A 27,748-nucleotide genomic window follows, 5' to 3' on the forward strand; every position below is an offset into this window, starting at 1 on the left:
CGTATTTCCGAGTCGGGGGTGTCATTGCGTACTGTTCCATCCTTTCTACCCAATGTGGTTTCTTCTTTTCATGTGAATCAGACGGTCGAGCTGCCATAGTTTTTGCAACTAGACAGTTCGGATCCATTGTCTCGGGATCTCCGTAAGTTGGATGTGCGGCGAACGTTGCTGCACTACTTGGAAGTGACCAAAGCATTTCGGGTCTCTGACCATCTCTTCCTTCTCTGGAGTGGTCCTAGACGGGGCGATGCAGCTTCTAAGACTACCATTGCTCGTTGGTTGAAAGAGACCATTAGTTCGGCGTATATGGTCCAGGGTTGGTCGCTACCGTTGGGTCTTCGGGCTCATTCTACTCGTTCACAGGCCACGTCCTGGGCAGAATGTCACCATATTTCTACGGAGGAGATTTGTAGGGCGGCTACCTGGAAATCGTTGCATACGTTTGCCAGGCACTATCGTCTGGATGTCAAGGCTCCAGGACCAACGGGATTTGGGGAAGAAGTGTTCAGAGCGGGCCTCTCTGGATCCCATCCCAAGTAAGATAAGCTCTGGTACATCCCAGGAGTCTGGACTGATCCAGGTACGTACAGGGAAAAGAAAATGAGGTCTTACCTTTGATAATTTTCGTTCCTGTAGTACCACAGATCAGTCCAGAGTCCCGCCCGGAAGTATTGCTGATGCCGAGAGAGGCAGTACGGTATGTGTTTGGGCTTTTTCAGTCAGAATGTGTTGCTGTCTTTGTCCGTTATCGGTAGCACAGGTTCTGTTCCCAGTTGGGGGCTTGTGAACCAGTATCGGTGTTATTAGTTATATAGTTAGTTGGAGATGTTTGATTGAATTATTCTGCTTTGACATTAAGTAATACTGCCAGACTGTAGGTGGCACCAGCCTAGATATAAGCGGAGTTTTGGTTTGTAAACTTCTGTCTCCATCTGCTAGAGGGGGGGCAAAACCCAGGAGTCTGGACTGATCCGTGGTACTACAGGAATGAAAATTATCAAACGTAAGACCTAATTTTCTTTTTTTAGTTTTAATGGACAACAAGGTAAGCAAGGACTCAGAATACATGAAATTAGAATAAGTTTTGTAGAAATATATAAAAAAGTACAAAAAACCTCCAAGTTACACATCCCATTCTATTTCAAGCTTCTCAGCTTACAATGTTTATCAGGTCACAATTGGCTGCACGTTGTTTATCTGCCTTACTAATTCAAATACATTAGTTATGCAACAAAACATTCAATAAACCTACTTACAGGGAGAGGAGGGTGATATTTACTGACAACGGTCCCAAATCTGGTATTGCTTCCAATTCATTGTTGTTCAATTTTCTGTCAATAGGAAAACATTTAATCTGTTTTGCCAACACACACATACCAGTAAAGTTCTTTCATGTAATCAGTAACTGTGGCTCCAAACCACTCAATCATATTTTGAATTGAAATACATTTCTGAAGGACCAGTCAATTTTTTTTTGAGCCAAGAGAAAATTCTTACTACCACTTAAAAAAATTTTTATTTCATTCTCCCCCTCCCCTGCTGTTTCACCTTTATTCTATCTCCCTCCATCTCCTTCCTCCCACTGGACCAGAATCAGGCCCCATATTTTAGGCATCCACTCAAACTGGCATTTTTTTCTTGTCATCGATCTTACTAAAAACAAAGCAAATTTTTGTTTATCTTTAAAAAAAAAAACCCACCTGCAACAGGAAATGAACATCTCTGGATGCTTGACAAACACAAAAAAAACCCCTAGATTTAAGTATAAAGGACAATGTGCAAAGCATCATTCATGACCTGAAATTTCTGGCCAAAGTAGTCCTGGTCAAATATAGATCTTTCCTTCCTAACAAAGCTGACTTAAAACAGTTTAATAAAAATAATTTTGGAATTAGTGTCAATTTTACTCAAAAAGATGTATTATACAAGTTGCAACACTCTCTCCCATTTTTAAAATACTATCAAAATCTGAAGCAACATTCAAATAAAGGGCCTCATGAATTTTAAAAAGTCAGCTTACAGTTCTTGAAGATTATGTAGATGACTCAAGACGCTTGCTTTGATTGAAGATAATCCGTTGTGACTTAAGTCCCTAAATAGTAATAAAAAACAAGCCATTAGTTACTGTCACATTCTAGCTAAAATACATATTTTCAACAATAGGCAGAAATAGATAAAACTACAATGATTTATAATCAACTGTACAAATACCATGCAGGAATGTGATGTAAATGCAATACAAAGATCTGTTAATTTTTTTTTACCAATTATGCTAACATTTGAGGAGACAACTTAACTCATTTGCTACTGAAAAGACACAACCTGCAACATCCCCAAAATTATTTCAGACCAGGATATTTTGCTGTTTTGTGCCTTGAAATTCCACTGATAATACTGGAGATATTTTTAATCACAAACAAAAGTTTAAATGTACAGAAGCTAAGGTTGAAGCTTTGACAACTCACAATACTGCTCACAAGTTTTAGTCTTGTGCTAATTCAATCATTTGGTATTTAAGGGAGAGGCCCTGTGGTTAATGTAATGGCTGGGAACCAGAAAACCAGGGTTCATCTGCTTCTTCTGCTGACACTTTCTGATCTTGAGCAAGCCACTATCTTCCACTGCCTCAAATACCCATTTGAAGTTGTTACCTGTAATTTGTGTATAAATCCCAAAATCAAATAAACATCCTCATGCGCCTAATACATGCATGTGTATTTTTCTATGTAATTACAATTAAGTGTATTTTGCATATGCACCAAAGATGCTCTCTTTATAGATCAAAGGAAATGGGTCCCTTGACACACTAAAGACTATCCCTTTGCTCAGAAAGTATCTGGAAATGTACTTTCAACTAAACTGGACAAACAACACTGAAATAGGGAAAGTTTAGAAATATATGCGAGTATAGGAATTGTGGCAGGATTAATGGTAACACGGGATTCTTCCTAAACTTGTATATTTTTTGCACCATTCTAGTGAATAGTGCAACAGAGCAAACACCCTTTCAAAGTATAAATAGAAAAGAGAGAGTTATGTGAGAGCCCTTGCAGTCAACAGGCTAGTACTATAGCTAAAATATCATTGCCAAAGAGTGCAGTTATGCATTTGGGGTGAAATCCAAGGAACAGTACAAGATTGGTGCACATTGGTATCTTATCCCCTAAGGAGAAAGGCTTTTGGATGATGAAGGTTGAGGATCTCAAGATAGCAAGACAGAGCAAGAAGAATCCTAGGTTGCATAAAAAAAAAAATTTTTGACTGCACCTCCTAAAGGATATATACAAAAAGAAAGGCAGTCCAAAAAAGAACTACCAAAAAGGTATTGGGTCTGAAAGTGAGCTTTAAGAACTAGATTTAATAACATATACATACCATAGAGGAAAGACAGATTTTATAAAGATATTCATGTGCAGCAAAAAGGTATAAATATGCAAGCAGCAAATATTTTTTTAATGGAAAGGAAGTTCCACAATTCAGTGGGAGCACTGAGAGGAGAGGATCACCTTGCTGGTGGCTGAAAGGAATCAGTAAGTTTTGCCTGGCTCTCAGAGAATGAGTCCGATCTCTGGAGGCTAGAGTGGCAGACCTGGAAGAGCTGAGGCAGACAGAGAGGTATAGAGATGAGACCTTCAGGGACATAGTAGTCAAGTCCCAACTTCAGACTGGCAGCCCTGGGGCTGCCTTGGAGGAAGAAGGTCTCATGATGGGATAGCATCAACCAGGTGCAGCAGGAAAGGATCCTGTAGCAAGGACCTGCTCTCCAGGTGATGCATTGTCCTTTCGCACTGAGGATATCTCCCCAAGGCCTACTGCCCAGGAGGGAAGGGTTATGTCGGTCGTCATAGTTGGTGATTCGATTATTAGGAATGTAGATAGCTGGGTGGCTGGTGGGCAAGAGGATCGCCTGGTAACATGCCTACATGGTGCGAAGGTGGCGGACCTCACGCGTCACCTAGATAGGATTTTAGACAGTGCTGGGGAGGAGCCCGCTGTCATGGTACATGTGGGCACCAACGACATAGGAAAATGTGGGAGGGAGGTTCTGGAACCCAAATTTAGGTTCTTAGGTAGAAAGCTTAAATCCAGAACCTCCAGGGTAGCATTCTCTGAAATGCTCCCTGTTCCACACACAGGTCACCTGAGGCAGACAGAGCTCCAGAGTCTCAATGCGTGGATGAGACGATGGTGCAAGGAAGAGGGATTCAGTTTTGTTAGGAACTGGGGAACCTTTTGGGGAAGGGGGAGTCTCTTCCGAAGAGATGGGCTCCACCTTAACCAGGGTGGAACCAGACTGCCAGCGCTAACCTTTAAAAAGGAGATAGAGCAGCTTTTAAACCAGAACAAAGGGGAAAGCAGACAGTCGCTCAGCAGTGCAAGGTTCGGAAGGAGGTATCTTTAAAGGATACTAATGATGCATTAGAATTAGGGCATCCCGACAGTGAGGTTCCAATAATAAGAAACGTAGTCCAAGTGCCTGTAACTAAAACTCACCTGAGCTAAAAAATTCTAACTTATCCCAATCAATTAAAACAGAATGAAAATACAAACAAAAAGCAACCTTTGAAATGTTTGTATGCCAATGCCAGAAGTCTAAGAAGTAAGATGGGAGAATTAGAATGTATAGCAGTGAATGATGACATAGACTTAACTGGCATCTCAGAGAAATTGTGGAAGGAGGATAACCAATGGGACAGTGCTATACAGGGGTACAAATTATATCGCAATGACAGACAGGAGCACCCGGAAGGCGGTGTGGTGCTTTATGTCCGGGATGGCATAAAGTCCAACAGCATAAGCATCTGGCATGAGACTAAATGCACAATCGAATCTTTATGGGTAAAAATCCCTTGTGTGTTGGGGAAGACTATAGAGATTGGAGTATACTACCTTCCACCTGGTCAAGATGGTGAGACAGACAGTGAAATGCTAAGAGAAATTAGGGAAGCTAACCAAATTGTAGTGCAGTAATAATGGGAGACTTCAATTACCGCAACGTACATATAGTGCAGGTGAATGTTGAATCCTGACAAAACTGATTTAGACAGTCATATAAAACATGATATGTTTTATTTTTTCAATATGGCAACTCCACAAGTTTATACAAGCACCGGCTTAATGGCGTCCCCCAATGGGGGTCGCCATTAAGCCGGTGCTTGTATAAACTTGTGGAGTTGCCATATTGAAAAAATAAAACATATCATGTTTTATATGACTGTCTAAATCAGTTTTGTCAGGATTCAACATTCACCTGCACTATATGTACGTTGCGATATTGCTTGAAGTGCAGCATTTGCTCATCATTTGTTCTTTGGTCTTAGACTTCAATTACCCCAATATTGACTGGGTAAATGTATCATCAGGACATGCTAGAGAGATAAAATTCCTGGATGGAGTAAATGACAGCTTTATGGAGCAATTGGTTCAGGAACAGACAAGAGAGGGAGCAATTTTAGATCTAATTCTCAGTGGAGCACAGGATTTGGTGAGAGAGGTAACGGTGGTGGGGCTGCTTGGCAATAGTGATCATAATATGATCAAATTTGAATTAATGAATGGAAGGGGGACAGCAAGCAAATCCACGGCTCTCATGCTAAACTTTCAAAAAGGAAACTTTGATAAAACGAGAAAAATTGTTAGAAAAAACTGAAAGGATCAGCTACAAAGGTAAAAAGTGTGCAGAAGGCGTGGTCAATGTTAAAAAATACCATCCTAGAAGCACAGTTCAGATGTATTCCACACATTAAGAAAGGTGGAAAGAAGGCAAAACGATCACAGGCATGGTTAAAAGGGGAGGTGAAAGAAGCTATTTTAGCCAAAAAATCTTCATTCAAAAATTGGAAGAAGGATACAACAGAAGAAAATAGGATAATGCATAAACGATGACAAGTTAAATGAAAGACATTGATAAGACAGGCTAAGAGAGAATTTGAAAAGAAGTTGGCCGTAGAGGCAAAAACTCACAGTAAAAACGTTTTTAAATATATCCGAAGCAGAAAGCCTGTGAGGGAGTCAGTTGGACCGTTAGATTATCAAGGGGTTAAAGGGGCAATTAGAGAAGATAAGGCCATCATGGAAAGATGAAATGATTTTTTTGCTTCAGTGTTTACTGAAGTGGATGTTGGGGAGATACCTGTACCAGAGAAGGTTTTCATGGGTAATGATTCCGATGGACTGAACCAAATCACGGTGAACCTAGAAGATGTGGTAGGCCTGATTGACAAACTGAAGAGTAAAATCACCTGGACCAGATGGCATACACCCCAGGGTTCTGAAGGAACTCAAAAATGAAATTTCAGACCTATTAGTAAAAATTTGTAACCTATCATTAAAATCATCCATTGTACCTGAAGACTGGAGGGTGGCTAATGTAACCCCAATATTGAAAAAGGGCTCCAGGGGCGATCCGGGAAACTACAGACCAGCCAGGAAAAATAGTAGAAAGTGTTCTAATTATCAAAATCACAGAACATAAGACATGGTTTAATGGAACAAAGTCAGAATGACTTTACCCAAGGCAAGTCTTGCCTCACAAATCTGCTTCACTTTTTTGAAGGAGTTAATAAACATGTAGATAAAGGTGAACCCGTAGATGTAGTATATTTGGATTTTCAGAAGGCATTTGACAAAGTTCCTCATGAGAGGCTTCAAGGAAAAGAAAAAAGTCATGGGATAGGTGGCGATGTCCTTTCGTGGAATACAAACTGGCTAAAAGACAGGAAACAGAGAGTAAGATTAAATGGACAGTTTTCTCAGTGGAAGGGAGTGGGCAGTGGAGTGCCTCAGAGATATGTATTGGGACCCATACTTTTCAATCTATATAAATAAAAATGTAAAATAGTTTGTACAAAATCGCTAATCTCAGAAACTACTGCACCGATTGCTTTCAAATTTGGACACAACTTTCCTTTTGCATACGGGAAGGTTCTTCTATACTTACATTACATACATGTCACACCTGTGACAGGTAAAAAAGGTTTAAACATTTTTGTCCGGAAAACAGCGCCATCTGTTGGGAGTAAGCGCCATCTGTTCCACGTTAACGCAACACACGGTACACTCATGATTTCACCATTCCATATCGTTTCCCATTGCATTGGTGCATTCCATTTTCACACATTTACATTTACCGTGTTTTTCGCTCCATAACACGCAGTTTTTTCCGACAAAAGTGGGGGGGAAATGTCTGTATGTCTTATGGAGCGATTAGGAAAAAAAATCTAAAAATATAACAAACACACCCCCTCCTGCCCCCTCCCCAGACATGCCAAATTAATTTACTACAACCCCCCCACCCTCCCGACCCCCCAAGACCTGCCTAAAGTCCCTGGTGGTCCAGCAGGGGTCCAGGAACGGTCCGGGAGCAATCTCCTGGACTTGGGCCGTCGGATGCCAGCAATCAAAATGGCACCGACGGACCTTTGCCCTTACTATGTCACTGGGGTCCAACAATGGCAGTGGTAGCCCCTGTGACATAGTAAGGGCAAAGGGCCGTCGGCGCCATTTTCATGGCTGGCAGCCGACGGCCCAAGTCCAGAAGATCGCTCCCGGACCGCTCCTCGATCCCCGCTGGACCACCACCAACTTTTGGCAGGTTTTGGGGGGGGGGCAGGGGGTGGGGTATTGTACTAAATTCATTTGGCTGATCTTGAGAAGGGGTCACGAGGGTGGGGGGTTGATTTTAATTATTTTGGCAGGTCTTGAGGCGGCAGGAGGATAGGGGGTTATATTTCATTATTTTGGCAGGTCTTGGGGGAGGGCAGGAGGATGGGGGGTTGTATTTAATTAATTTCCCAGGTCTTGGGGGGGGCAGGAGGGTGGGGGGGTTATTATTTGATTTAAAGGGTTGGGTTTGGGGTTTTTTTTTGGGGGGGGGGGGGTTCCCACAGAAATAGAAAGACAAAAGTTTTCTGATCTGAAAGGTAGGCAGTAGGCGTGGGGAGGTGAGTGTCAGGGGCAGAAGAATGAGAGGAGAGGTGAGTGTGTGAGGGGAGAGAGTTGGAGTGGGGACCGGGGAGGGAAGGGGGGTGTGGATGAGTGACTGAGGTAAATGAGCAAGGGGAAGGGGGAGGGAGGGAAAAGAACCTGACTCTGCCACTGCAACGCGTGGTGGGGTACCTCTAGTATATTTATAAATGATCTGGAAAGAAATACGACAAGTGAGGTAATAACATTTGCAGATGATACAAAATTGTTCAGAGTAGTTAAATCACAAGCAGATTGTGAGAAAATTGCAGGAAGACCTTCTGAGACTGGAAAACTGGGCATCCAAATGGCAGATGAAATTTAATGTGGATAAGTGCAAGGTGATGCATATAGGGAAAAATAACCCATGCTACAGTTACACAATGTTAGGTTCCATATTACGAGCTACCACCCAAGAAAGAGATCTTGGCATCATAGTGGATAAGACATTGAAATTGTCGGTTCAGTGTCCTGCAGCAGTCAAAAAAGCAAACAGAATGTTGGGAATTATTAGAAAGGGAATGGTGAATAAAACAGAAAATGTCATAATGCCTCTGTATCACTCCATGGTGAGATCGTACCTTGAATACCGTATACAATTCTGGTCGCCGCATCTCAAAAAAGATATACCGTATTTTTCACTCCGTAAGACACACTTTTTTTCCCCAAAATTGGGGGGGAAATGACTGTGCATTTTATGGAGCAAATATTAAAAAAAAACAAAAACAACTAACTATAACCAATGTTTTTTTTGTCCCCATTCCCCATCCCAACTCTTTAAATTTAATTAACTACAACCTCCCACCCTTTTAACCCCCCCCCCCCCCAAGGGCTTTCCAAAAGTCCCTGGTGGTCCAGCGGGGGTCCAGAGCGATCTCCTGTACTCGGGCCATCGGCTGCCAGTATTCAAAATGGCGCCGATAGCCTGTGCCCTTACTATGTCACGGGGGCTACCGGTGCCAGTGGTCGGCCCCTGTCACATGGTAGGAGCAATGGATGGCCGGCGCCATCTTGTGCTCCTACCATGTGACAGGAGCCGACCAATGGCACCGGCAGCCCCCGTGACATAGTAAGGGCACAGGCTATCGGCGCCATTTTGAATATTGGCAGCCGATGGCCTGAGTGCAGGAGATCGCTCTGGACCACCAGGGACTTTTTGCAAATCTTGGGGAGGGTCAGGAGGGTGGGGTGTTGTAGTTTATTAAATTTAAAGGGTTGGGATGGGGAATGGGACAAAAAATAAATGTTATGCCCTAACCTAATTTGCTCCATAAGATGCACAGACACCCGGGAACAGGGCTGGTTTAGCACACCATTTTTTTTTTAATTTTCCCGCTCTGAATCCTAGGTGCTTCTTATGGTCAGATGCGTCTTATGGAGCGAAAGATACGGTAATTGCGATGGAGAAGGTACAGAGAAGGGCAACCAAAATGATAAAGGGAATGGAACAGCTCCCCTATGAGGAAAGACTAAAGAGGTTAGGACTTTTCAGCTTGGAGAAGAGATGGCTGAGGGGGGATATGATAGAGGTCTTTAAAATCATGATAGGTCTAGAACAGGTTAATGTAAATCAGTTATTTACTCTTTCGGATAATAGAAAGACTAGGGGGCACACCATGAAGTTAGCATGTGGCACATTTAAAACTAATCAGAGAAAGTTATTTTTCACTCAACGCACAATTAAACTCTGGAATGTGTTGCCAGAGAATGTGGTTAGTGCAGTTAGTTTAGCTGTGTTTAAAAAAGGATTGGATAAGTTCTTGGAGGAGAAGTCCATTACCTGCTATTAATTAAGTTGACTTAGAAATTAGCTACTGCTCTTACTAGCAACAGTAGCATGGAATAGACTTAGTTCTTGGGTACTTGCCAGGTTCTTATGGCCTGGATTGGCCACTGTTGGAAACAGGATGCTGGGCTTGATGGACCCTTGGTCTGACCCAGTATGGCATGTTCTTATAACTAGAAGAGGGCAGGATTAAAGATCATGGCTCCCATATGCAGAGGACTAGGGGTGTGGAAGTTTTGCTCTCATACAATCAAAGAACAGCAAGGGGAGTCCCATTTTTTGGTCACTTTCAGAATTTGGAATCCAAGAAACATGCCTAAATACAACCCTGAACTAGAGGTCACAGGATAAAGATCCAAGCCAGCAGATTCAGGATTAATATTAGAAAGCATTTCTTCATGGAAAGGGTGGTGAATACATGGAACAGCGTCCAGTTGAAGCAACAAAGCATAGTTTTCCTATAACAGGTGTTACTGGAGGACAGCAGGATGTCAAGCAAAACACATGTGTCTAGCACAAACATAGAAACATAGAAATGACGGCAGAAGAAGACCAAACGGCCCATCTAGTCTGCCCAGCAAGCTACGCACTTTATCCATTTTTTTCCCCTTTTTTTCTCTCCCACCTGTTACTATTGGCTTCCAGTACCCTCCAGCCCTAATTCCCCTCCACCCCACCACCAATTTAGAGAACAGCGCCGTATCTGCATCCAAGTGAACGTCCAGCTCAATTAGGGGTAGCAACTGCTGTAACAAGCAGGCCACACCCTTACCCCATACTCTTACCCACCCCTGTTTTTATTTTTTTGTTGGTTTTTTGGGTTTTTTTGGAGATAGCAGCCCTCCATCCTTCCGCTCTGTGAAGGTGGAACACCAACTACTGGCCACTGGCATCCCGCTCCGTGAATGCCTCTGTGGCTACTGCCGCTCCGTGCAGTGTTTGAATGCCTCTGTGGCTACTGCCGCTCCGTGCAGTGTTTGAATGCCTCTGTGGCTACTGCCACTCCGTGCAGTGTTTTGCTGCCTCCTCTTTATTCACGTTTCACTTCAAAGCTTCTAGATGTTTTGGACATACCCAACAGGGCATGTGCAGCACTATCCATATCACCAAGGATCCTAATATTTACAAAGCTAACAACTTGGAGAACTTATTCCAAGGGTAGCCTGGAGAGTTTTGTGAGGTCTGACATCCTGCTGTCATCAGAAAACATCTCTTACAGGCAAGCAAATCTAGTTTATCAGAGGACAAGCAGGATAGCAGTCCATATATGTGGGGAAACTCTAGTTACAGAATACCCCAAACAAAAAAGGGGGAAATAGCCAAAGAACAGTGCCAACAAGCAAAAAACCTTTTAGTGGCAACAGTCTATTTAATAATTATTTTTTGGGGGGTGGGAGGACTAGGAAGTGACAGGGATTATATAGAGGGCAGTCTGGAACCAAAAACACAGGACCTAGGGGGATGGAATACAGTTCCATTCTCAAAGCAGTTCCACAGGTTCTAGGATCTTGCTGCTGATTAGTCACAGGCTCAGGTAGGACTAGACTCCGAGCACGAGGTGCTCAAGCTAGGCCTAGGTCTAGGACAGGCTGGAAACAGCTAAGGATCTCACAGTTTGCAAACAAGAAAAGTAGCAGACTTCACTAGTAAGCTGCGGTTTCTGGTCAGAGGCTAGAGTAAGGAACGGATTCACACAAAAGCAGGTCTGAGCAAGAACCAGGGTTGTAGGCAAGAGGCTTGAATCAGGAAAAAATTCACACAAAAGCAGCCTTAAACAGGAAGCTGAACTTACAGACGAGAAGCTGGCATCAGGAACAAGTTCACATGGAAGTAGACTTTCGCAGGATTTGCAGGTCAGGAGCTGAAATCAGGAATGCTACTATAGCCAGGCATTTGAAGACTCTTGGAGCTGTCGAAAGTCATGGTCAGTAGCTTCTGAATGAGTGACCTCATTTTACTTGCTCACTCCAAGGTAGAAAAGCTCTCCTCTGCAGTGAATGTATCCATGCCCAGACGAATTTAGTGTAAACCCAGAAAATAAAATTTAAATTCTTGACATTCACCAGAAAACTCAGCTTCTGCAGAAGTTGAATTGTCTCTTGCACGGAGACTAACACATCATCTTAGGAGCTGGCTGTGACTAGCCAATTGTCCAGGTAGAAGACTTAGACTCTTCGATGCCATAGATGTGCTGGCATTTGGTGAAGAATCTTGGAGCTGTCAAAAGGCCAAAGGGAAGTACTCCATATTGATAATGGGAAGAATCCACCTTGAAGCAAAGATAGCATTAGTGTGTGGAATAGATGGATAAGTGAGCATATGCATCCTTCAGATCAAGAGTGCACATCTATTTCCCGTTCTGAATGTATGGAAGTATCATGCCAAGGGAACTGATTTTGAATTTCTCTCAGTGTATATGCTTGTTCAGCCTTCTCAAATCCAGAATAGGTCTCAATCCCCTCAATTTTTTTTTTTTGGGGGGGAGAAAATATCAGGAGTAGAATCCCTGTTTATGTTGGAGCACAGGGACTGGCTCTCTCTCTCTTTGATGAACAAGTGATTTCACTTCCAAATGGAGCTGCATTAAGTGAGATGGATCTAAACCGAGGGTAAACAATGAGGAAGAGTTGGGAGGAATGCAAACAGTATTCAGATTCCATGACATTGAGAATGGTGCCTCCATGAAGGTCTGGATTCTGCCTCCATTAGAAAGGAAGACTGTTGAACATTCATAAGGATAAAAAACTAGGCCCAGATTTTGGTTGGGCCCGCTGTGTCACCTTTAGTTGATGGCATTCACACTGACTAGCTCTAGCTGGAAGTTGCTGCTGTTATTGAGATGGAAAGGGGTTGGACCCAGTACCTCTGAAAAAAGTATCTCTAACTATGGCCTCTTGCAAGAGTAGGAGGAGCATCTTGAATAAAACACTCTTCTCATCTAGAAGCTGTCAAGGACAAATTTCTGCCTACAGTTGGTTGGAGGAACAATTTTAGTTTTTGTATAGAGTCATGCACCATATAAAATTGGCAAGCAGAGATATGAACAGTTAATTTTGGAAAGAGCTTTTTAGAGTTCAATGGAAGGAGGAATAGCCTAGTGGTTAGAGCAGTGGACTATGAACCAGGAGACCAGGGTTCAAGTCCAGCTGTCACTCCTTGTGACCTTGGGCAAGTCACTTTACCCTCCATTGCCTCAGGTACAAAAACTTAGATTGTAAGCCCTCTGGGGATAGAAAAATACCTACAGTACCTGAATGTAAACTGCTGTGATATTTCAATTGAGATCAAATGTCTCTATATAAAAATAATTAAATAAATAGACTAGGATCCTTCCCTGGAGGTGAATTTGTATAAAGCTTTGTTTGCTTTTTTTTTAGGGCGGATTCTAAAACAGAGCAATGAGGTAATTGGACTAGTCCAAATCCAGTTGATTTCTGTACTCGAGATCCAACTTCCTTTGACAATGGAACATGAGATAGGGTTTTCCCATATTTTCATCTGTAGCTGATGTAGAATGTAAACTAGGAGAGCTGCTAGTTCTGATGGAGTGTCTGGTTCTGATGGAGTGTCCAGAATTTGAAGGAGACCAAAGACCTCCATTCAGTGACTTTATCTTTACATATATTTAGAGTATTTTTCCCAATTTTTCATGAATTTTGAATACATTTATTTATTTATTTAAGACATTTCTATACCCTCTTTAACAATAGAGATTAAACAAAATGGTTTACAATATTAATAATATAAAATAAACTCAAACTAAAATGTAATAAAAATGTATTTCAAATAAAATAGTAATAGTAAAAATAAAATGTAAATGAAATAATTAAACATAATTAAACAGTTGGAGAAAAATACATTAGGCCCTATATTTTGTGGCTTCTTAGAGAGCTCTAAACTATGTTCCCTACACTTAAATTACAAAAAATCAAGAACAGTCAGAAAACGTGAAGAAACCGAGAAAATCTAAAAGAAAATATACGGTATATAAGTAGTCTCTGTTTTACTGCATCTGATGTTAAAACAGTTTATAGAACTGTTATATAAGTAGAAATTGTTATTGTCTCAATACTGCGAATGCTTCTTTAAAAAGATGTGTTTTTAAAGATTTTTTTAATTCTTTATTGTCGATAATTTGCCTCAAAACATTTGGGAGAGAGTTCCACAATATGGGACCTGCAACGGAGAATGCCTTCTCTCTTGTGAAGTCTTCCGGAGAGAGGATCTGGAAGCAAATCAGAAGATAGCACTATCTAGCCTTCTTCAGAACACAGGGGCATGGAAACACTAATCCAGGTTCCCAGTGATAAAAGGAGAATCTGGATGTTCTCCCAGTTGTCTCTGAGGGGTACAGACACAGTCTACAACCTCTTAACGATTTGATTTCATTGCAACTGAATGAGATGATGAAGGGGGTTCCAATTATGTGTTTGTCTAATAGGGGAAACTGGGATGCCATCCTGTGGGATTGCCATAGCAATAATGGAGAGGATGGAAAGAATCTTCTCTCTCCTTTGTCAAAGAGGTGAAATTTTTCATCAGGTCCACCATTTGGTCAAGTGACTAATATGCCCTCAGACCTGATGTGGTGGGTGGCGGAACATCTTCTTCTGAGACAAGAATGGGCTCCTCTTCTTGAATAAGAGACCTGTTGGAAATAAGTGGAATCAGAGAACATATTGAGTCTGGTGTTTCTAACGTTCTGCCATCAGCCTTAAAGGGTAAGAACTCCAGTAATGGGAGGGGAAAGAGGTAACATATCTTCCTCTGCATCTGATCTCGGTCGACAGGCAAAGTTATATTGGCAATTTGACTTGATGCCCCACGGTCCAGGGTTTGATGCATCCAAAGATGAACTAATGGAAATGATGCTTTCGATATATGCTTCGACAGTGCTAGGTGCTTCCAAGTCTTTGAAGAGGCATGCTTCAATTGTGTCAAGTGGCTTTGCTTCAAATGCAAAGTTGGTGCCAAGCGTCAGAGCGATACTACGTGTCAACAGCATTGGGAATGCTTATATTAAAGGCACACTGTTACCATATATCCATGCACCATGCACTAATGGGTCATATATTGGCAGTGTCAATGCACCATCTGTCAAGACCAAAGCATCATGCGATAGCAGCGTCGATGCGCCAAGGATACTGGTATATCATATATCAACTGTGCAGATGCACTGCATTTAGAAGATTTTTGTTTCTTCAGTGCAGTTTGCTCCAATGGCCCCACACAGTGATGCCGCTTCTTTGTCAATGCAGTGCGGTGGGTACTACTCGACACAGAGGCTTCAGCCTGTTTCACCAAAGGGGGAATTTTTGAGGAACTTCTGCTCAACTTTTCCTGCTGAGGCAGATGATGCTGTAATGCACTAGGAGAACAGACTGACTTCTAAAAGAATTAACCAGTTCCTCCATGTGATACACCCTAGAATGCTGAGTGCATGGGGACATCCATCTATAAGCATAATAGTTTGCCTTGTCATAGTCCAGACTCAGGAGCAGTAGCATAAATTGTGCCCATATGTGAGGGACATCACCTTACAACAAATGCCATCTTTAAAACCACCTACTGTGGGCTTCTGCTTGCTGGGCATGTTGAGGTGGCAAGTTTTTATTTATTTATTTTTTTTTTTTAGTAGCATTGAAAAGTGCTGCTGTGGCTGCTGCAAGGACAGCAAAGCAACTGAAAGAGGACGATAACCGAAAAATTTCTGTGAAAAAAAAATTATGGAGGTTCAGATGGTGCAGGGTGCCCTGATTCTGCGTGAGCACATCGGGCGCAGGACAGGGAACCAAGCCTGTCGGGGCCAAAATGGCACCACGAGGATCATGGTCCCCTTGTCCTGTTGAAGCTTCAGTAGGATCTTCAAGAAGAGCGGGAGAGGATACACATACAGCAGACCTCTCCCCCAGTGGAAGGAGAAGGCATCGCAGGGGAGATGCCTGCCCCCCCCCCCCCCCAACGACAGGGAACAGAACCTGCTCACCTTGCGATTGTGTGAGGAGGCGAAAAGGTCCACATCTGATGTTCCCCACTGAAGAAACAGTTTGGCCGCCACCTCTGGAATGAGGGATCATTTGTACGGCTGGATGGAGCAACTCAGCCGGTCCGCCAGTACGTTCAGAGTCCCAGGCAGGTACGTTGCGCGCAATGACATCCCCTACAGGGCCCAGGTCCATACCTGCACTGTCTTGGAACAAAGGAAGAATGAGTCCTGCTTCCCTGTTTGTTAATATATCACATTGCCACCTGATTGTCCATCCAAATCAGGACTGTTTTGTGCGATAACCAGTCTCTGAATGCCCAGAGAGCGTAATGATCGCCCAAAGCTCCAGAAAGTTTATTTGACAGCGGGCTTCTTGAGAGGTCCAGAGACCCTGTGTGTGGAGGCCGTCCACATGGGCTCCCCAGCCCTGAGGAGAAGCATCAGTAGTGAGGATCACCTGAGGCGCAGCAGTCTGGAAGGGAATCCCCCACTCCAAATTGAAAAGGTGCTCCTACCAGGACAGGGACACCCGCAGAGGTTCCGTGACTGCAACGCATGTCTCAAGGTCCTGAGAGGCCTGCCACCAATGTGACCGCAAGGTCCACTGAGCCCTCTGCATGCACAGATGGGCGAGAGGGGTGACATGAACGGAGGTCGCCACGTGGTCCAGCAAACAAAGCAGAAGGTGGGCAGTCATCTGCCAGCTGCTGCGGACAGAAGCCGCCAGTGAGGCATGGGCAACAGCCCGATTGTGTGGCAAAAACGGCTTTGCCTGCACCGTGTCTAGTCTGGTGCCTATGAAGTCCAGCTGAGGAGACAGGCAGAGGTGAGACTTTGGATAGTTGATCACGAATCCCAAGGCTTGAAGAACCCGCACTGTCAGGGTTAAAGCACTCAGCGCCCCTGAATGGGAGTCGCTCTTGATTAACCAGTCGTCTAGGGATGGGAAGACATGCACCACACAATGCCTGAGATACACAGCCACCACTACCAGGCATTTGGTGAAGATGCGAGGGGCTGAGGCTAACCCAAAAGGCAGCATCTTGTACTGATAGTGAGCCTTCCCCACCACAAAACGGAGGTATTTTCTGTGACCGGGGAAAATGGCTATGTGAGCGTACGCTTCCTTGAGATTGAGAGAGCAGAGCCAGTCTTTTCTTCTGAAAAGGGGAATCAGCACACCCAGAGAAAACTTTTCTCTTTAACTTTTCTCTTGAGAGAAACTTGTTCAACGCCCTGAGGTCAAGGATGGGGCACAAGCCACCATCCTTTTCGGAATTAGGAAATACCTTAAATAGAACTCTCGGCCCTGCTGGGGGCGAGGGACTGGCTCTAACATGCCTGCTGAGAGAAGGGCAGAGAGTTCCATCTGATGTATGACCTGCTGGGCGGACAACCCCCACAATGGGCATGGGGGAGAGGTCCCTGGGAGCTGCTGGAAGTTGAGACAGTACCCCTGACGGATTATGGTAAGGACCCATCGGTCCGAGGTGATATCCTCCCAGTGATGGGTGAAGCCAATGAGCCTGCCCTCCCACTGGGGGATCCGGCTTCAGGGGTGAGCTCAATTGATTCATGCTCCCTCACCGCCAGTCAAAAGCACATAGCCGGAGCTTGCTGGGGCACCAACTGAGCCTGGGAGCTCGCTGCTGGCAGGGGCAGCACTTGGAGCTAGCATGCGGTGTGGGAGCTCAGGAGGCCAGAGGATAATACTTTCTCTGCCTGTAGAAGGACATCCGGGATCCTAGCCTGGAAGATTTCTTGGCCAAGGAAGGGGAAACAGAAGCACTAGCAGAAAGCTGTTAAAGGGTGTCATGGTGGTCCTTCAACTGTGCTACTGCATCTCGGGCCTTCTCCCCAAAGAGGTTGTCACCTGTGCAGGGGAGGTCAGCTAGCTTCTCCTTTACCTCTGGGCGGAGGTCAGAAGCTCTGAGCCAGGCCATCCTACGAATGCTGATGCCCACAGTGGCTACGCGGGCCACTGTTTTAAAGACATCGTAGGTGGATCGCACCTCTCGCTTGCCAGCCTCTAAACCCAGCAGGACGATAGCCAAGAGCACCTCCTGTTGCTGCTGAGGCAGACCCTCTGCAAGGTCCTGGATTTGCTTCCAGAGGTTCCGGTTGTACTGAGTCATGTACAACTGGTAGGCGGAAATTCAACTGATAAGCATGGCACCCTGGCAGACTTTGCGGCCTAAGGCATCGAACTCCCTATGCTTTCTCCCCGGAGGAGCAGAGTCATGAGTATGGGAGCTCCTGGCTCTTAAGGGCGGATTCTACAACCACAACTGGTGGGGGAGGTGCCGCTTGTCGAACTCCATGGCTTGCTGCACCAAATAGGTGGCATCCGCCTTCCTACTGACAGGAGAGATAGAGGTCAGGTGTTCCCACATCCAAAGGAAGAGGTCCTTGAAGATGTCATTAATGAGAACCGCCACAATCTCCTTAGGAGCGTCGACAAACTTCCAGCATCTTGTGTTGCGAATCCTCCTTGGTGGGCAGTTGGAGGGCGATAGCCTTGGCCATGGGCCCAATAAACCCCGCAAAGGACAGGTCTTCAGGGGGAGACAACTTCAGGGGGAGCCTTTCCTCCGGTGGGGAAGGCTCTGAGAGGGGGTTGTAAGGCCCTTCCTCCTTAACAGGGCCAGCATGATGCAGGCAATGCCTGTAGGGAATATCAGCCCTAGGCACCTACAGCTTCGGAGTCCTCAAGGGCACCGTGGGAATCAACTGTTCCCCTGGCATCGAGGGGTCTGGGGCCCGGGGGAGGCCAGAAGGACCCGGCAATGGCTCGGGGAACCAAGGTCTCAGGAATGCGGCACTGGTCACGTCTTCCTTCTCGGAGAATCAGATCGCTCCTGGGGGGGGGGCATCGGTGGCTGTTGGGGGACTGAAGGCCCCTTGGGCACTGGTTGTGTCGGTAGGGCACCTAAAAGGACATCCAAATGTTCAAGCAGGGATGCTAGAAGCGAAGGTTCAGGCATCGGTATGGGGGCCAGAGGCATGGGTGGCTCGATGCTCTGAACAGCTCTGAGCACCGTGGTCTGAACCCTGCAGTCCAACTCCTCCTGAAAGTCCAGTGAGGCCAGGACTGAAGGAGGGGGATCATGCATCACCGGCTCTTCCTCAGGTCTCCAAGGTGGCACGGTGCCAGACACCGATATCTGTGGGGAACACCTGGAACTCCCGGGGACATCGGAGAATGGGGCCTCCGATGGCCAGGGTCACTTTGGTGGCGGTATGTCTGTCGCCAGTACCACGCCAGAACTGGAGCAATGTGCTGATGAAGACGGGTGTCTATGCTTGCAGGATCTCCCACGATACTCGGCCCGGTCCTTCCCCGGTGCCAAGGTGAATGACCCTGATGTTTGGGATATCAGTGAGATCATGAAGGATGTCACCGTCCCCGCGATCCTACGAGGAAGTATATCAAGGGGCTCCCCACAACCTCTCAGTGTCGATGACTCCAACACAGATGTGGTCAGAGCAGACTTCGAAGAACCAAAAAGCTTCTCCATTATATCAATATGTGCACGACGGCCTTTGGGGGTCATCTGATTAACAGGTGACATCCCCGGACATCATGTGAGGCCCCCAGGCAGAGGATACAAACCTCATGCAGATCCATGATGGACATGGTCCACGGTCACAGGGGGTACCGGTGAAAACCAGATGATGCCACAAAAATGACCCAGCATGTGGTCGATAACCGGCGGTCACCGATAGGCGAGATGTCGGAAATCGACTGCAAACAAGCGAAAAAAAGGCAACTTAAACCTACCACGCCGAGCATGCACCAACTGCGAAGGGGAACCCAATGATGGAAAATGGGAAAAACGAAGATTTTCAGCAGAAAACCTTAGAAAAGAGTGGAGCTCCACGAACCACGAGGAAACTGCACCATGGAAAAGAAGAGACTGAAGAAGGACCTTGCGTGGACTCACGGATAGTGGCATGCTTAGGGTGCTAGTCAAAGCTTCTAGAAACTTTGACAAAAGTTTTCCGTTCTGGGCTCCATCAGATGATGTCACCCTACTTGTGAAGACTACCATCCTGCTTGCCCTAGGAGAATGAAGAAAAGGATGCATGAGGGTAACCCACACGGAATGTCAGTTAGTACCCTTAACCAGAAGGCATGAGTGATTAGTACCCTTAACTAATTAGCCTTGATGTTTTAGATACAACTGCAACATCGCTATCCGCTTTGACAGCAGGGTGGAGAAAAAAGGATATTGGATTCTGATGTCAGCCAACACTGGGCCCTAATTTTTATGGTCTAGGCTTCAGATCTGCTGACATTCGGGATACAGCTTCTATGGCTAAGTCCAAAAGCAAAGAACATTAAAGCAGCATTGGCTGAATTATCAGGAAGGCTGCTCACCATGTAGAAATGTTGCAGTATACTGTTCTTAACATAAGGCATGGGGTAAACTGCACAGAGCAGCAGTTGCTGCAATGGGAAGCTTGCTAGGTAGATTGAATGGAGCATTTGGTCTTTTTATGCCAACAATTCTACGTTAAAATTTTGCTATCATGTGCTCATAGGCCAAAAGTGTTTTTAAAGACTGATTTTACGGAAAAAAATTCTCAGCTTATATACGAGTATATACTGTATGTAGCTGATTCTCCAGGGAGGTGGATGGGCATACAATGGCTAATTCTTCCTTCTATCTACGGAAAACACCATTTACAGAAAGGGGAGTCCAAGTGGAGGGCAGCAGAGCATTTATTTAGTAAGCAAACTGTCCCCACCATGGAGAATAGACTACTGGTTGAACAGGCTACACAAAACAGCTTCTAAATTTACTGTCACAGCTTGAGAGGTTGTCTAGATAGTAGTGGAATGTATAGACAACCAAGTCACAAGTTTACAGATGATTGCTGTGGATACAGCTCTCAAAACAAAAATGCTTGGCTCTGACTTGATGAGCCTGAAGAAAGTCTATAACAGGAAGGCTAGCAAATGCATGACAGTGTTCAATACAACCCGCTAGCTGGATGGAGAAAGAACGAATTGCAACTGCTAACCACAGACCAATGGGATCATGGAACACAAGAGAGCTAATCAGCCTGGTAATATGGTTAAACTGTTACAAAAATATGGAATGTTCCTCTCACAGAGGAATGAATGAAAAAAACCTTCTGTCGTCAATGCACATGGCATGATTTTGGTGAAAAACAGATATCACTTGAGAAGTAATGCGAGATGGATGTGGTGCAACCTTCTGTTATGAAAGGGCATGGGTACCCTTCTGTTATGCCAACTTGTGTAGTTGAAGAGAACACAACCAGGAATACCACACTGCAAGTAAGATACTTCAAGAGGCAAACATTATCAGCTCAGCTGCAAGATCTTATAATACAGGGGACTTTGAAACTGAAGGATTTAAGTTGCAGCAAAACCTCCGTAAAATGTGATATCAAATAATGAAGTAAGAACATTATTTCTCATATTTGCAAGCAGCAAGTCACAGCAGCCATAAGACATCAGCCTTGTTGATGAACAATTGAGACTTGTTGGTGAAAGATGAAGTAACTGTAGTAGATGTTTGTCAGAAAAGGTGAAAAGAGACACAAGGGCTACATGGTACTTGGATGAAAACATTTATTTAATTTATTTTTAATTTTTCTATACATCTATCTAAATCTGTATTCCAGGTTAGGGCACAGTTAATTGCAAGATATTCTGGTCTCTTTTCAACAGTGGAAATAAAGAATTAATGAGTGCTGAACACCCTTGCGATCAGGTTCAGTGAGAGAAGGCTCAAAAGGCATGATGACTTTTCCCTGTGGTAGGAGCACGCAATCAGCTGGGTAATAGACTACTGGATGAGGGGCATCTTCACAACACCTTGATTGGGCAAGCTATGACAGCAAAGAAAAAACCTTCTCAAACCTTGAGTGGTTCTTACCCCCAACTACAGATTGTGGAAAACACAGAAAGTAGGTCTTGCTCCTCTCCAGGAAATAAATGTATCTCCAAACATTTCCAAATAGCAACTTCAACTGTCAGAAACATTAGGAAATGGATGTTATGTGTAACTGTTGAAGCCAAGACAAAATCTGAAAGACTAAGAAAAATCTTTATTAGAACTGTCCAAAAAAACTGGTCAGATCTGCAAAACAGAACTCACGGATCACAATAAAATGACCTGCAGAAAAATGTAGCTTATAGTGGAGTGGTGATCCACAGGTCCATAATACAGTATTGCTTACACAGCAGTGTTCTGCATGGGAGAGATGTCAAAAAAGAAAATCTTTTCTATGACCCCATCACAATATTCCTGTGTATGCAAATCAAAATTGATAAGCCTGAAACATTTGTTTAACATATCCTAGCAGCTACAGTCTCATGGTCAGCGAAGAAACTGAAGCTGAAAAAAGAAGATGGATATTTCAGCAAGACAACAATCTGAAACATTCCTCAAAAATTAGCCATGAAGTACTTACAGGAAAAAGAAAGATGAAGGTTTTTGAATGGCCTTCACAGTCCCCAGACTTCAATATTATTGAAAATATGTGGGGAGTATATGCAAGGAGACCCAAGAATATGTCTGAGCTAGAAGAGTTCTGCAGAAAAGAGTGGGAAAAATTCCAAAAGCAATAATAGAAAGATTCTTAGCTGGCTACAGGAAACATTTGGAAGCTGCCAAAAGTGGTGTTACAAAGTACTGATTGAAATGGTTATCCAAACTTTTGTGCATGCCATATTCACGTTGCTGATTTTAACATATTGAAATTAATAAATGGCATATTTGCATTAAAAATTGCAGAAAGATGTCTTGTTTAACTTTGTAATAAAAGAAAGTGAAGTAAAACAATCACACATACAGCAGATATATAAAAAATGGATGTGTGATATGCTAAAGTAGCCATTCAACGTCTCGTATCACAACAGAATGTTACTCAAGGAGCGGTTTATTCATAAAGCTTCAATACAGAAGAAACCATTCATCAACAGTACAGTCCCCTGACACGAGAACATAAGAACATAAGAAAATGCCATACTGGGTCAGACCAAGGGTCCATCAAGCCCAGCATCCTGTTTCCAACAGTGGCCAATCCAGGCCACAAGAACCTGGCAAGTACCCAAAAACTAAGTCTATTCCATGTAACCATTGCTAATGGCAGTGGCTATTCTCTAAGTGAACTTAATAGCAAGTAATGGACTTCTCCTCCAAGAACTTATCCAATCCTTTTTTAAACACAGCTATACTAACTGCACGAACCACATTCTCTGGCAACAAATTCCAGAGTTTAATTGTGCGTTGAGTAAAAAAGAACTTTCTCCGATTAGTTTTAAATGTGCCCCATGCTAACTTCATGGAGTGCCCCCTAGTCTTTCTACTATCCGAAAGAGTAAATAACCGATTCACATCTACCCGTTCTAGACCTCTCATGATTTTAAACACCTCTATCATATCCCCCCTCAGTCGTCTCTTCTCCAAGCTGAAAAGTCCTAACCTCTTTAGTCTTTCCTCATAGGGGAGTTGTTCCATTCCCTTTATCATTTTGGTAGCCCTTCTCTGTACCTTCTCCATCGCAATTATATCTTTTTTGAGATGCGGCGACCAGAATTGTACACAGTATTCAAGGTGCGGTCTCACCATGGAGCGATACAGAGGCATTATTACATTTTCTGTTTTATTCATCATTCCTTTTCTAATAATTCCCAACATTCTGTTTGCTTTTTTGACTACTGCAGCACACTGCACCGACGATTTCAATGTGTTCTCCACTATGACACCTAGATCTCTTTCTTGGGTTGTAGCACCTAATATGGAACCCAACATTGTGTAATTATAGCATGGGTTATTTTTCCCTATATGCATCACCTTGCACTTATCCACATTAAGTTTCATCTGCCATTTGGATGCCCAATTTTCCAGTCTCACAAGGTCTTCCTGCAATTTATCACAATCTGCTTGTGATTTAACTACTCTGAACAATTTTGTGTCATCTGCAAATTTGATTATCTCACTTGTCGTATTTCTTTCCAGATCATTTATAAATATATTGAACAGTAAGGGTCCCAATACAGATCCCTGAGGCACTCCACTGTCCACTCCCTTCCACTGAGAAAATTGCCCATTTAATCCTACTCTCTGTTTCCTGTCTTTTAGCCAGTTTGCAATCCATGAAAGGACATCGCCACCTATCCCATGACTTTTTACTTTTCCTAGAAGCCTCTCATGAGGAACTTTGTCAAACGCCTTCTGAAAATCCAAGTATACTATATCTACCGGTTCACCTTTATCCACATGTTTATTAACTCCTTCAAAAAAGTGAAGCAGATTTGTGAGGCAAGACTTGCCCTTGTTTTACTGGAGGGACTGCATTGGGAAGGACATAAAGGTATTAACCATAACTCATGTAGAAGTTAATTCTCTCACTCATAATCCAGAATCATGTAATAGTGATAAAGTCTAGCCCCCTGTCGATTAACTGTTTCTTCTGATTTGAAGCTTTATGAATAAACTGCTCCTTGAGTAACATTCTGTTGTGATATGAGATGCTGAACAGCTACTTTATCTTGGTCACACATCCATTTTTGATACATGTTTAATTTTGTGCCATGCAAAAGTTGTCGGCTTCTGTTCACTTAGAAAGCCATTGAAACAATTTGACCAGGGTGCCGAAACTTTTGCATTCAACTGTAAATGAATCACTATCGTTGAAATGCCTTTTATGAATCACATATTTTCTGGTAATATCTTTTTCTCATTCTGTTCCAGACAGAGCTGGAGGTGAGTGGGGTGCAAATAGGGATGACTGTCCTGGGCCCCCATACTCTCATGCCATCCCCAACACTAATATCCCATCAGCCAGCATTCCATCACCCCACAGTATGTGATTTGCCCTAGACCCCATACCCTAAGGCCAGCTCCGATTCCAGAGATAGGCAACTCAAGTCCTGCAGTGTCACAAACAGACAGACCTAGTTTTAAAGATATCCACAATAAATATGTATGAGGTATACTTACATGCTCTGCCTCCACTGTATGGAGATCTCTCATGTAGCACTGTAGGACCAGAGTTGCCTCTTTTCTAACCCTAGAAGGAGATTAGCTTTCGAGAGCTAGTCAAGAAATCTACTAAGTTAGTACAATAAAAAGATATACCTTTATAATTAATTTTTTTTATTTGTTAACCTTTATTTCCATACATAGCAACTATAGTACTTTATAATAATCTATATTCCAAGACTCCTTAATCAGCTTCCTATTACTAAAAAATAAAGTTGCTTTACCCCCAAACCTCATTTTCCCCCAAATATAACATTCCCCTAACCTTCCTTCACTATTAATATTTACATTTCCTAATGGCATTCTTAAAAGCTCAAAGCCAGCATTGACTGGCTCTTTTTACCAATCTAAGCATAAAACAAGTGAAAATTCCTTTTTTTTTAATTTATAATTTAAGGTAACTGAATTATTTATGTTTATGAAAGCTGCACAAATGATCATTAGCTAAGGCTGAAGCCTTGATTGGTGTTACTGCTCACAAGTTTCTAAATGTACTAAGTCATCCCTTCTGTATTCAAGTTAGCATGTGTCCACTATATACTACATAAACAGATGACAAATGTAACTTCTTTGAAGTTCTATGCTTTGAAGTGAACATTTAAAAGGAGACAAACAATTGCTCTAGGGAAGCTAAGCAGATTCTCACCTCTCACTTGGCTCAGAGATGTAAAAGGTTTTTCCTCATTTTGGGCCTGAGAAAAATGCTTAATACATGTGGTCCTCAGAAACATAATGGAAGAAAAAGAACATACAGCCTATCTAGTTAGCACATCCACACAACTGGAATGCTCTGGACAAGATTTTTACACCCCATAATGAAAGTTAAAGTACAAAAATATGTACCCTATGTGTCTAGCACTGTTTCAAACAGACTGGGAAATCTGCACCCTCGTTTACCATAAGTAATTATCCCCTGGGAAAATAAAAATGTTAAACTAGAGAACAGAATTACAGACTCACTAGCAAGTTTTCAAGGTCCCTCAAACATTTGTAGTTCCCTCACATATCAATACATTATGCAACAGACTCCACTGTCCATGCTCAGGGTGTCTCCTCAACTGTGGGTAAGGGGTGGAACATAAGACAAAAGACTCCTTACTTTAAAAAGTCAATGACTATGCAGTGCTAAAAACACAATATTTACATATAAAGTGTGAGGGTGTTGATGAAGGAAGGAGACATCCACTAATAATCCTAACTAAATTCCTCTCCCCCATCTTCGGACCCTCCAGGACAACTTCAAGTTGGCTAGCTAGCACATGCAAGCTGTAGTGAGAATAATTCTTGCTTTCTGGAGCTCTAACACTTATTCTGCTCTAGTCTAGATGCTATCGGGTAGATACAGTAAAGTGCGCTCCAGCAGAGCGCACTGTTAGCCCGCGTTTGGCCGCACGTTTTCGACGTGCTATTTTCACCCCTTATACAGTAAGGGGTAATAGCACTTCGAAAACACGCAGCCAACCCCCCCCCCCCGAAACTAACAGCGCCCGCAACATGCAAATGCATGTTGATGGGCCTATTAGACATTCCCGCGCGATACAGAAAGCAAAATGTGTAGCGAAGCCACACATTTTAATTTCGGCCAGCACCGGGAAAGTGTACAGAAAAGCAGAAAAAACTGCTTTTCTGTACAGCCTCCAACTTGATATCATAGCGATATTAAGTCGGAGGCCCCAAAAATTTAAAAATAATCAAAATTTTTTAAAAAATTTAAAATCTGCCCGCAGCCCGCAGGTTGGATGATGGACGCTCAATTTTGCCGGCGTCCGTTTTTTGAACCTGTGGCTGTCAGTGGGTTCGAGAACCGACACCAGTAAAATTGAGCATCGGCTGTCAAACCCACTGACAGCCACCGCTTCTGTCAAAAAGGAGGCGCTAGGGACGCGCTAGTGTCTCTAGCACCTCCTTTTACCATGGGCCCTCATTTGCATGCGGGCCGATACTGAATTGCGTGCCCAGGACACTGGTATGTCCGCGCGTCGGGAGAGCGGGCGCTCGCCGGCTCTCCCACGCTTCTTTCTATATCGGCCCGTGTCTCAGCAATATACTAAATAGAATTTGAAAAACGTTTTGCAAATTTACAGCTAGAGCTGAAAACAACATTTGCCTGTTTATTAAGGATAGCCTGAAAACCAAACTGCCCAGTGGATACCTAGGACTGGGATTGAGAACAACAGCTCTGAAGTATATGTTCTTTCTCATCTATGTTAGTCGTACATAAAGCCAGCAGTCCTTGTTAAAACAATTACAATTATCAGCTTGTTACCCAATTCAATTGATTTTAATTCTAATTTTTTTTTAGTTTTATTTTTTGTAAATTTTAGAATTTTTTTTTGGGGGGGGAGGGGGCAGTGTTATACTTTTTGGATAAATGCACATTTTATTCTGACCATGTCTCTTCTAATAAATCATTACACCCCAGTTCTTCAGCTATTTCAATAGTTCAGCATGGTGCCTGCACGAGATTATAAAAATATCAACCTAAGAACAAATCTCTAGAAATGATAACTTGCCCAGGTTTTCCCACATCTTCACTCAACAAGTGAACAATGTTCACTTCAAAGCATAGAACTTCAAAGAAGTTACATTTGTCATCTGTTTATGTAGTATATAGTGGACACATGCTAACTTGAATACAGAAGGGATGACTTAGTACATTTAGAAACTTGTGAGCAGTAACACCAATCAAGGGCATACACTGGGGATGCCCAGTGTATGCCCTCTTACCGCAGCTGAAAATCTTTGCAGAGCTGAACACAAAGGAAATGCCATCAGGCTTCTCACTTGTCTCTTACCCTGTCTTGCACTTCATTTTGCAGTACTGGAATTGACCACACATATTTTTCCTCTCCCAGTGAGAAACTGATATGAAAATCAATTGCCCACCAGCCCCAATTTACTAGACCCAAGCAATTACTGCACACTTATATGTCCTTAACATTAGACCTAATGTATAATCCTCAGATTAATGCAAATTATTTAAAC

At 43.4% G+C, this 27,748-nt stretch overlaps 1 protein-coding gene across 3 annotated transcripts in view; it reads right to left on the reverse strand.

Moving 5' to 3' along the window:
• LRIG3 (leucine rich repeats and immunoglobulin like domains 3) overlaps positions 1 to 27,748 on the reverse strand; it is a 266,498-nt gene that overhangs the window by 219,629 nt on the left and 19,121 nt on the right. For 2 of the 3 annotated variants that reach the window (XM_029615808.1, XM_029615807.1), the window contains exons 2-3: positions 2,021 to 2,092; positions 1,257 to 1,331 (exon numbers count right to left, since the gene is read on the reverse strand). In XM_029615808.1, coding sequence (XP_029471668.1) covers positions 1,257 to 1,331; positions 2,021 to 2,092 — 147 coding nt within the window. Of the gene's footprint in view, positions 1 to 1,256; positions 1,332 to 2,020; positions 2,093 to 21,649; positions 21,772 to 27,748 lie in introns of those variants that run through there. The other variant, XM_029615809.1, reaches the window with a different exon arrangement.

Source organism: Rhinatrema bivittatum, chromosome 9 (assembly GCF_901001135.1).
Source record: "Rhinatrema bivittatum chromosome 9, aRhiBiv1.1, whole genome shotgun sequence".
Lineage (NCBI taxonomy): Eukaryota > Metazoa > Chordata > Amphibia > Gymnophiona > Rhinatrematidae > Rhinatrema > Rhinatrema bivittatum.